This window comes from Grammomys surdaster, unplaced genomic scaffold (assembly GCF_004785775.1).
Source record: "Grammomys surdaster isolate TR1022 unplaced genomic scaffold, NIH_TR_1.0 199, whole genome shotgun sequence".
Taxonomy (NCBI): domain Eukaryota; kingdom Metazoa; phylum Chordata; class Mammalia; order Rodentia; family Muridae; genus Grammomys; species Grammomys surdaster.
Genome location: NW_021604644.1, coordinates 4892027 through 4903828, shown reverse-complemented (window position 1 = coordinate 4903828; position 11802 = coordinate 4892027). Strand labels below are relative to the sequence as shown.

Below are 11802 nucleotides of genomic sequence, written 5' to 3'. Positions count from 1 at the left end.
AGACAACACCACCCATGCCAACTCATCCTTGCCTTAGTAGGCCAGGCACATTCTTGACTGAGTGGCTGCTCTGGCTTCCTCTGAAGTGCATATCTGCTCATTTCCTGGCCAGTATCCCCCAGAGAGAAGGCTAATACCCAAAACTTTTACATTGGGTCCCTAGTGTGTCCGTCACTTCTGTCTTATATGTCTTTTGTATCCTATGCCCCTGTCCTGCTGAACAGATCTTCCTTTCTTACCACCCCCTCCCTGTGTCCACGTAACTTGCCTTTCCTCATCAGCTTTTCTCCCTCCCTCCCCTCCCTTTGTCCCCCTCTCCCTCTCTCCGTCTCCCTCTCTCCCTCTCTCCCTCCCTCTCCCTCTTCCTCTCTGTTTCCGTCTCCCTCTCCCTTTCTCCCTCTTCCTCTCCCTTTCTCCCTCTTTCTCCCTTTCCCTCTCCCTCTCCCCCGCTCCCCTCTAGCGCTCTCTCTCTCTCTCTCTCTCTCTCTCTCTCTCTCTCTCTCTCTCTCTCTCGGCATTTTGTTTTCAAGATCCAGTTCTAGGATGTCTCAGTTCTAGTCAGAATTAATTGTTCCTGTTTGAGCTCTACCCTGCATGGCTGGCCACACACACTCATAACAGTACTTAACAGTACTTCTAGCTGGTTCTTTATTAGCACTGCTTGCTTGTTTATGAGTTTCGCAGGTTGTCATCTCTGAGCTCCCTTGAGCAGAAGCCACATCTCTTCTTCTTTCCTCTGGCAATGGCTTGAAAAGAGCCTGGCAAAGGGTAGACACTGGAGACTGCTGGTGCTGTGAGGACACAAATTATCCTGTGTGACAGGGCAGGCACTTGTTGTAAAGGGACGATGGATGTATGTGTGCATTAGTTGTTTGGAAAATTGTAGTGGGTTTTATTACTGCCACTAATGGTAGTGTTATTGGCAGAGATGTTCCATTATAAATGGCCTGACCTACTGAGTTGAGACACTCTTGAAACAGGGAGCAGCAGAGTAGGAATTTAGCTTCCTTATTGCCTGAACAAAGACATAAGCTGACAGAGGATCAGGCTTTGGTTTTTGGGCACAGAAGCTCATAGCTCCTGCCTTCTTGAAAGGGCTGTTTTCTCTGCTGTATAATTATTGTTTCTTTTCTTTCTTCCTTTCTTTCTTTCTTTCTTTTTTTTTTTTTCGAGACAGGGTTTCTCTGTATAGCCCTGGCTGTCCTGGAACTCACTCTGTAGACCAGGCTGGGCTCGAACTCAGAAATTCGTCTGCCTCTGCCTCCCAAGTGCTGGGACTAAAGGCGTGCGCCACCACTGCCCGGCAAAAAGTATTTTTTAAATAAAAATATTCCTAAAAAAAGAGAAAAGAATAAGAAGGCAAAGCCTTACATCTTCAGTCAGTATCTTAAGGAGCGCTTCATCATCTCGTATCCTGAGAGTTTAACTCCTACACATCTAGTATCTCCTCAGAAGTTTGAGCCTGTCCTGACTGCCCACCATCGCCCCGCCCAGTTTCTCCTGGTCTGGCCCCGCCTCCCTGAGACTGGGTCTCCGGCTCACGTGGGCCCCGCCTCTTCCGGCCCGCGAGGTTTGAGTCCCTTGGCGGGCGGAAGCTGCTGGAACTTGAATCCTGCAGAGATTCCCACTGACTGTTCCGGCTTTGCCAAGCTCTGCAGCCGGCTGCTTCACCTTCTGTCCTGTTCGGTCCTGTCGGTCCTGCTCCCCTTCAGGTCAGTTCTCCCGTCCTCGGGCCGCACTCTGGGCTTTGTGGGGCGTGGTCGGGAGATGGAGCTTCCCTGGAGTTCCACCCATCAGCAATGTTCTCTGTGAGAACTTCTAGGTTTTTCGACTCTGGCCTTCACAGATTGTGGTGGTTACTTTTTTTTTTTTTCCTTTGTCTCTTGTTCTGAGACGCATCTTGTGTCTTGAACTCACTGATCTCGAACTCACTTTGTAGCCAAAGTGGTTCTTGAATTCTGGATCCTTCTGCCTTAGTTTCCTGAGAGCTGGGGATACAGGCGTGAGCGCTCCTCACCCCCCATTCCCGGCTCACGGGGTTATGGATAAAGTTTGACAGAGCTTTTGATGTCCCGGAGGCTGCCATAGATAGGAATTTCCAGTTTTGCTTTAGTACTCAAGTTAAAAGAGAAATGTGTGATTACCCTTTTTTTAGACTCCATATCCTTCCTCGCCTTGCACCTCTTCAAAGCAAGTCGCCTGAGACGTGCATATCGTAAGAGTGCCTGGAGGCTATAGGAGTAAATGGAGCAGCAAAGGTGGCTCCTGCCAAGAAGGATGTGGAGAGAAACAGGGAAACTTCTTAGAGAAGGCATCCCACCGCAAGAGGCTCACACTAGGGTGAGATTAGTGAGTATTCTAGTCTCACCTTAGATTTCTGTGGTTAGTGGAGTAGGAGGAATCGAGGGTTTCGGGGGAGTCTGAAATGTTGCTTAAAGGCTTATAGTCCCCACTTTTGTTCATGTTTTTGCTTGTTTCTTATGAGGCATGAGAGAATCAGAGAAGCTCTGTTAAACACCTTCGTGGAAACAGTGGGTCTGTCCAGTTTGCTTATCTATTATGAACAAACTAGATGGACAGATTAGTCCCTAAATGGGTTTTTGGAATGAATGCCTCTATTGCTGCTGTTAGAAACCTCCGAAAGGGAGCAGAAGGGTGCCACTCAACTCTTTCCAAGGCCAAGTTGTAAGCCATTCTGCACTCTCATTTGAAATGACCAGATCAGTGTCCCAGTGAGCACGAGAAGCAAGTTAATGTATTTTATAGTAAGTGGTAGCATGGCTCAAATAACACCATACTGGTAGCAAAATGCCCTCAGTTTGCCTTTTATGAAGACTCACTGTATAGACCAAGCTGGCCTCGAACTCACAAAGATGCACCTGCCTCTACTTCCTGAGTGCTGGTATAAAGGCATGTACCACAGTATTTAATAGTTTAATCACAAATCTCCCAATATCTAGCTGATTTCTTATTTCTTCAGAAAATTTTCTCTATTGCATTTCTTCACCAACCAGAGAGGTACTCAGTATTCCAATCTCTAGAAGGTAAACAGGATGTGTAAGATTATTTAGACCCAGTTTTATGCCCACAACATGATCTAAGCACTAGTCTGTCTGTCTTTCTTTCTTTTTGGGGGTTGGGGGTGTTTGAGACAGGTTTCGCTGTGTAACCCTGGCTGACCTGTAGACCAGGTTGGCCTTGAAGTCAAAGATCCACCTGCCTCTGCCTCCCTAGTGCTGGGACTAAAAATGTCACCTTGGCCCAGCTAGTTTTAGTAGCAAAAATGATCTTCCATGGATTTCAAGATATAATCTAGTCCTACAGTGATGTTACTCAAAGACAAGGTGTGATTTGAGGGAAGAGGGTAGACAGAAAAAAAAAGATTTAGTGTTTGTGCAAATTAGTCTTTTCCTTGGAACTGAAAGTATTAAAACTCCATAGAGAGGAATCTGTGGAGAAGTTAATTATGAGTCAAGCCTGGTAGCACACTTGTAATGTGTGTGTGTGTTGGGATTAGGCAGGAAGTGTGAACGTTCAGAACTGCCTGGGCTATTGAGAGAAGTCAAGACTGCTGGAATTGCAGGCCTGCATCTCTAAGCTGGGCTTGCTAGCCTACTTTCTAGCAGACAGCTCTTCAGTCAAATTTATAGTCCCAAATTTCTCCATTTCCTTTCTTGCCTTTCTCCCTTCCTCCTTCCTTCTCTCTGAACAGGATCTTTAGAGTTATTGGTTCATGTCTTGACCTCTAAGCTTTGGTTATTTCTTTTTTTTTCTTTTGGTTTTTCGAGACAGGGTTTCTCTCTGTAGCCCTGGCTGTCCTGGAATTCACTCTGTAGACCAGGCTGGCCTCGAACTCAGAAATCCGCCTGCCTCTGCCTCCCAAGTGCTGGGATTAAAGGCATGCGCCACCACCGCCCGGCAAGATTTTATTTTATGTATGTGAGTACACTGTAGCTATCTTCAGACACACAGAAGAGGGCATCAGACCCCATTACAGATGGTTGTGAGCCACCATGTAGTTGCTGGGAGTTGAACTCAGGTCCTCTGAAAGAGCAGTCAGTGCTCTTAAACACTGAGCCACCTCTCCAGCCATGCTTTCTTTTTTAAATGGTGTCTTTGAACAGAAATTCTGAATGTGTGTGTGTGTGTGTGTGTGTGTGTGTGCATGCACACACACACACACACACATACACACACACACACACAGACTCACATTTTAGGGTTTTTTTCCTAGTTGATCTGGAACTTGATCTGGAACTAGACCAGGCTGGCCTCAAATTTGCAGTGTATGCGCATGTATGTGTGTGCTACAGTGCATGGGTAGAGGTTACATGACAGCTATGAGAGTTGGTCTTTCTGTCATGGGGGTCCCAGGGATCAAACTCGGGTTTTCAGGCTTGGTGGTAAGTGCCTTTACCCACTGAACAAGTGGATTTGTTGTTGGAGGCATAGTCTCCTGTAGCCCAGGCTGGTCTTGAACTTGCTGTGTAGTCTAGGAAGATCTTGAGCTCCTGCTTCTACCTTTCAAATACTGGCATTACAGGCAAGAGTACTTGCCTCAGTAAGTTCAACTCTTTATTGGAATTTCATTTGTGTGGATGATGTGAGGCAGGGATCCAGGTTTTGATTTTTGTTTTGTTTTGTTTTTGTTTCTTAAGACAGGTTTCTCTGTGTAGCCCTGCTGTCCTGGCACTCAGAGATCCTCCTGCCTCTACCTCCTGAATGCTGGGACGGAAGGCATGGGCTGCCTCCGCCTGGCTCTGTTTGTTGGATTTTTTGCTATATCTAGTTAGTGCTTCCATGGCCATTCGTCTGCCTAAGCTTTATGTCTATCCCTGTTTGCAGAGGGAGGTGGCGAGCTGCTGATAGTCTTCTTACTGGATATGCACACTTCTGTTTTACAGGGTCTTTTTGTCATTTTGAATAAGCTTCCAGGCGGACTATGAAGGATTATGATGAACTCCTCAAATACTATGAAGTATATGAAACTATTGGGACAGGTAATTGTCATTTTTTTTTTTTCGTGGAGGCAGAGTATAGATAAAGTAATTGAAAGTATGGTCTATTTGGGTGGTCATGAGCTTTTTAGTATAAGTGATGTGGCTTAAAAAAAATTTTTTTTTTTTAACCTATAATTAAAAAGTTTGAATTTATTTTATTTTGTGTGTGTGTCTGTCTGGTGTGTGTCTCTGTGTCTGATGTATGTGGGAAACATGCCACAGCATACATGTGGAGGTTAAATGACAGCTTTGTGGAGTAGGTTCCTTTCTACCTTTATGTGGGTTCTGGGTCTGGGACTCATGTTGCCAGGCCTGTGTGCCAGTCGCCTTTGCCTGCTGAGCCATCTCTCCTGTTCCTCTGCCTACTTTAATAAGCAGAGTAGAGCAAGGGTAGACTGTCAGAGAGCCTTACAGGTCACTACAAAAGTGTTGTAAATAAAGCCACTGGGGAGTGTTCAGCTAAGGAGAGATTTGGCCTTTGTTTTGAGAGAGTTGTCCTGGCTGCTTGAGAGTGAAGACCCTGGGTGGGGAGGGCATAGCTGTCAGGAGCAATGGCAGGCAGGAGAGCCCATGTCAGGAGAGGATGGCAGCATGGGTAGAATGCTAGGGTGAAGCCAGTGAGACTGAGTTATAACGTACAATAACATGTGCACAGATGTTAACGAGTTACATGAATATACAGTCAGGCACTACCTGCTCAGAGAAGACATGGGCATCTATCTAGTCAGTGCCTGTTTCCTTTCCCCAAGGAAGTCATTGGTGTGTTTCCCCCGTGTAAGTAGGTGGGATTTGCCTGTGAGTTGTACATGGAATGCTGGAGGAACGAAGTTCCATGGTTTTGTCCCCAGCCACCTGGGAAAACACTGGGGAGGACCATGCAAGAGACTGTCAGAAACTTCTTTTTTGGGTGTATTAATTTGAACAACTTTTAAATAGCTAGAAGTATTTAGTCAGCCTCTGACCCAGTTTTAATACATAATTGCTTTGTAGTTTTTATGCTCATTGCAGTTTTGTATAATTTGTCTTTAGTTTTAGTAACTTTATGTTATGTTCTAGCATATTCATAATAAAGCAAATTTAATTGCAGTGTTAAACATAGAATATGGTGAGAAAGATTAGCTTCTATTAATATGCATGTGTGGTCTGTGCATGAGTAATCCTTATGTCTGTGGGTGGTTGAGGAGAGCAGAAGAGGGTGTCCGAGTCTCTGGAGCTGGAGTAATAGAGAGTTGTGAGCTGCCTGCTGTGGGTGCTGGAGATGAACTCTGGTCTGGAAGAGTGGCATACACACTTTACTTATTAGCCGTCTCTCCAGCTCCCAAAGAGCATATTTTTAAAAAGTGGATATTTTTTCCCTACTTCTTTATTATAAAATTAGATATTTGCTGTTCATGGTAGGAAAAAAGAAACTCCATCTAGAACAGTGGTTCTCAATCTTCCTGCTGCTGCAGCTCTTTAATACAGGTTGTGGTGTACCTCAACCAAAGAATTATCGTTGCTATTTCATAGCTTTAATTTTGCTACTGTTAGGAATTGTCATATAAATATCTGTGCTTTCTGATAGCCTTAGGTGACCCCTGTGAAAGACTTGTTTGACCCTGCCACCACCCCAAGGGGTTGTGATTCACAGGTTGCAAGTACTAGTCTAGAAACATGGACTGAAAAGAATCTAGAGTCCTGGCTAGCATATTGGAAGTAACAGAAGAAAGGAAATCCAGAAAAACATGGCTTGATAGAGCCTTTTTAAAAAAAAAATCTGTGTTTGTGCTCTTTTTATCTCCGTTTGCATTTTTCTGTACTTAGGTGGCTTTGCAAAGGTCAAACTTGCCTGCCATATCCTCACTGGAGAAATGGTAGCTATAAAAGTCATGGATAAGAATGCACTAGGGGTAAGTTTGAAATTGTTTTTTATCTTAATTGTACAAAATAATGGGCTCCATTGATACGTTTATATATGGAGTTATGGTACATCTGTCACTGATACTCTTATATATTTATGATGGTCATATTTGTCTCTCATGACATTAAAAACTTAATTTGAGTCAAGGTTTCCCTGTATATAGCGCTGTCTTAGGCTCACCTTGTGTCAAAGTTGGCTTTCAGCTTGCGATCTCTCTGCCTCACCCTCATGAGTGTTAGGGCTGCTGGTATATGTCTTCACGCCCTACTAAGAAACATATATCTTTTCATATGTATGTATACATGGCATGTGTGTGGGGACACATGTAGGTGTGTGTGCACGCATATGCCCATGCGTGCACAGAGGCTGAAGTTGATCCTGGGATCTTCCTTGATTGCTTTCCTCTTTGTTCTTCTTGAATCATGGTCTTTCAGTCAAACCCAGAGCTTGCCGATACAGCTAGCCTCACTAGGCAGCTTGCTGTGGGGATCCCGTCTCTGTCTTCTGAAGCTGGAATTATAAGCAAACTGCCTGGAATTTATATGGCTTCTGGGGACTCAAATTCTAGCCCTCTTGCTTGCATAGCAAAATGTAACGATTTGGGGACTCGAGAGATGGCTCAGCAGTTAAGAGCACTTGTTGCACTTCCAGAGGACCCAGGTTCCATTGCCACCACCCATGTCAGGCACTGTACATGGAGTCAAGCATCTGTAACTCCAGCTTCAGGGGATCCAGGTCCCCTGGCTTCTAAGGACATCTGGAATCATGTGCACATACTCATATGTATGTGTGCCCACATGCGTGCATGCACACACACACACACACACACACACACACAGACAGACAGACAGACACAGACACACATTCACACATAATTAAAAATAATAACAATAAATCTTATTTTAAGAAAGCAAAGATCTAGGGCAGGTGATATGGTGCTCTTGATAGTGTGCTATGTAAGCATGAGAACGTGAGTTGGATTCTAAGCACCCACAGAAAAAGTTGAGCATGCTGATCTTGCACAGCTATAATCCCAGTGCTAGCAGATGTACACAGTCTAGCTTAATTGGTGGGTGCCAGGTTCAAGGAGAGACTCTCTTGGAAAATAGATAGGTATTGACTAAGGAAGACACTGGTCTTTACATGCATCTGCATGCATGCACACGTATTGACATAGACATATCCCCCCCCCCCCCCCATATATATATATATATATATATCACACTCACAAAGTCCTGTGGTTTTTAGTGTAATCTGGATCCAGGTATGGTGGTACTTACAATGCAAACACCCAAGAGGCAGAAGGAGTAGGATTGCTCCAAGTGCAAGGTCAGCTTTGGCTCACATAGCAAGTTCAAGGCTAGTCAGAGCTATACAGTGAGATCTCAGCAGCAATAATGAAAGGTACTTTTACAAGTGATTAATTTCTTTGAGACTTGTTTCTTGTTCTTTAGTCCAGACTGACCTATAACTCACTTCATAACCCAGGTTGGCCTCAGACTTTTGACCCTCTTCCCCAAGTCTTCAGATTGCTAGGATTGTATCCAGGCCTGCTAATGGTGTCTCTGTTACTTTCTTTATTTGAATGGTCTCATCTACATTAGTCTGAGATTCTTTCAGGAATTCTGGTCATTTGTACTGTTGACCTACTGTGTCAGTAGCTTTTTGTCACTGTGACAAATACTTGAGGGAAACGATTTAAAAGGGGAAAGATTGAGTCTTGTGATTTGGGTCCAACGATCTGTTGCTCTGGGCCTGAGGTAAGATTGAATGTCATGATGGTTTCAGCATGTGCCTCAGTGGCAGCTAGGAAACAGCATGCCTTTGATAATAGACATCCTCCATAATTCCACCCACGCCCAAGCTTACTGAGTGGTGTCACCCATGTTCAGTGTGGGTCCTCAGATACTCCTAGTGTGTGCTTGCTAATCTCCACCCACTCAAACTGACAGATCAGCTGACACACTTACATTGTGTTTGCCTTTATAAAATTCCTTAGGACACTAATATTGTAATGCTTGTCTGTTTTTTGAGCAGCTTGTTTTAGAGCTAGTGATAGCTGCATAGTTTAAAGTTGGTGATGCTGATACTCAGAACACTTGCCAGAGAGTTTGTTGCTTATCTGAACTGATGTTTTGTCAAACAGAGCGATTTGCCCCGAGTCAAAACTGAGATTGATGCCCTGAAGAATCTGAGACATCAGCATATATGTCAGCTCTACCATGTGCTAGAGACAAAGAACAAAATATTCATGGTTCTTGAGGTTAGTGGTGGGTTCCAGACAACTAAAAGTGTTTTCTTGCTTTTTTAGTAGCTGAGAGAGAATACTGTCTTCTTACCAGAAAAATTAGACTAAATGTTTGTTCTAGTTTCATTTTTGTTGCCATGATAGAATAATCCATGTAGAACCTAACTGAGGAGGGAGGAAGGGTTAGCTCAGTTCCAGGTTCGCAGGAAGGCAGAGCAGCACAAACTTAGCTAAGAGTAGAGAAAAATAAATAAGTGCTTGCTTGTCTGCTTGTGTTCAGCTTAATTTCTCCAGTCTTATACACAGTACAAGACCCCTGTCTAAGGAACAGTGCCGCCCATAGTGGGCTGGGTCTTCCCATATCAATGAACTTAGTAATGACAGTCTCCCATAGACATACCCACAGGCCGGTCCTGTATAGACAATCCATGCCTTTCCTCCCAGGTGATTCTAGGTTGTGTTTGGGTATAAAGTTAACTGTTATTGGTTCTTTTCTTTCACCTTTATGTGGGTTCCTGGGATGAAAGCCATCTTCCTGGCCTTTTTTGTACCTTTTATTAGTATATATTAATTATACATAATGTGTTACATTGTGACATTTAATACATACATATTTTTATGTATGAAATGTATTTATTTTATGTTTATGAGTATTTTGCCTGCATGTCTGTCTGCTCCATTTTTGTGCCTTGTGCCTGGTGAAACCACAGAGGGTGTTGGATTCCCTGGGACTGGAGTAATAGACAGCTGTCAGCTACCATTTAGGGGCTGAGAAATGAACTTGGGTCCTCTGCAAGAGCAGCCAGTGCTCTTTAACCTCTCAGCCATCTCTCCAGATTTCCATGTAATGTTTTTGACCATCTTGGCTATGTACATTCTCATCATCACCCTGGTCCCTTCTCAGCGAGCCCCACTTCTACTTCTATGTCCTTGTTTTTGTTTTTTTAATTGGATAGCCCAGTGTTTTTTGTTTTTGTTTTTGAGGGTTGCTTACAAGAGCATGGCTACCTTACTAATGGCTGTATCCCTGAAGAAAATGTCTCTCCCTCCCTTATCAACCACTAACTGTATAAATCCCGAAGAGGGGGCTTTGTAAGCTCTTTTATTTAATTGCTTTTTTTTCTGTAGATGAGTGGATGATTGTGTGTCAGACATTTGTGTGCTTGTGTGAGTGCACACTTGCACACGTGCATGTGGAAACTCAGTGTCTTTCTATCTTGTTCTTTCCCTTGTTTGGACAGGATCTTTCTCTGAGCCCAGAGCTCACTGTTTTGGTTAGGCTAGCTGGCCCAGGAGCCCCAGGACCTGCTTGTCTCTGCTTCTGTGCTGGATTTGCAGATTTGTGTTGCCAGCTGCAGGCTGCAGGGTGCTTGGGGATCTGAACTCAGGTCCTCATGCTTCTTCAACATGAACCCCTAATGGGCTCTTTTTAGGGAGATTGAAAATCAGTGGTCTTTGGACAATGACCAGCAATAATTACTGGAGAAACAATAATTACTCCTGGTTTTCATTTTTAACTTTAGATGGCTGTGCTAAATGTGAATTTGTTAACTTGAGCATGCGTTTTAGTACTTTGCTATAAAAATATAAAGCCCAGAGTGAGCTTTTTAAAATCATTGTGGTAGTTGGTTTAACTTCTGTTTATTGGTACTAAAACTGCTCAAGGGAAGAATTACTGTTCTCCTTTTTGGAGTAATCATTGCGTTGTTGGATCCTGAGAGTGCAGTTCATTCACTCAGTTCCCTCACCTTTAAAGTTAAACTAATACTGAGTTTGGAATGGTTTTACTTTCATTCATGGGAAGTGGTTTCTGTAATGAGTGTGTAAGTGTGAGGTCTTGTTGTTGAAGTACTGTCCAGGAGGAGAGCTGTTTGACTACATAATCTCCCAGGATCGCCTGTCGGAGGAGGAGACCCGGGTCGTCTTCCGTCAGATACTGTCTGCAGTTGCATATGTCCACAGCCAGGGCTATGCTCACAGGGACCTCAAACCAGTAAGTGGCCCTGTCACCTGGAGTTCAGGTCTGCCTCATCTTTCCAGGTACCCACGTTCTCCTCTTAGAAACCTTCCAGTTCCGCTCCTTAGGTTCTTGTAGTCAGAATCTGTCCATTCACCTTTCTTTCATAGCATCCTCATGACCTATTGTATGGGACATTATAGATGCTCTTTGTCAAGATTTTATCCCTGGGAAAAATCAGCCATCCAGTATTTTTCATTCAGTATTCTGTTTTTGTTTGAGACATTGTCTACCTATATAGCCCAGGCTGGCCTAGAACTCACAGTATAGCCTTGGCTGCCCCCAGCTTGAAATGCTGAGATTATATTCCTTTAATTTCAAACCATCCCTCCCCAGAAGGGGGCAGCTCAGCAGAATTGACAGCTTCTACCTTTAAAGGACTGATGAAATAGTCTTAGGATCCAATGTGTGTGACAGTGAGTGTATATGTAATGTGTAATGTGTGTGAGAGTGAGTGTATATGTAATGTGTCTATGTAATGTGTAATGTGTGTGAGAGTGAGCGTATATGTAATGTGTATGTGTAATGTGTGTGAGAGTGAGTGTATATGTAATGTGTCTATGTAATGTGTAATGTGTGTGAGAGTGAGCGTATATGTAATGTGTAATGTATGTGAGAGTGAGCGTATATGTAATGT

At 43.8% G+C, this 11802-nt stretch overlaps 1 protein-coding gene across 1 annotated transcript in view; it reads left to right on the top strand.

Moving 5' to 3' along the window:
• Positions 1-1622: 1622 nt before the first annotated feature.
• The window catches only part of Melk (maternal embryonic leucine zipper kinase), a 61511-nt gene continuing 51331 nt past the window's right edge, over positions 1623-11802 (top strand). Inside the window, exons 1-5 of the mRNA XM_028770269.1 lie at positions 1623-1712; positions 4905-5000; positions 6804-6889; positions 9047-9163; positions 10998-11141. Coding sequence (XP_028626102.1) covers positions 4943-5000; positions 6804-6889; positions 9047-9163; positions 10998-11141 — 405 coding nt within the window. The 5' untranslated portion in view covers positions 1623-1712; positions 4905-4942. The remainder of the gene's footprint in view (positions 1713-4904; positions 5001-6803; positions 6890-9046; positions 9164-10997; positions 11142-11802) is intronic.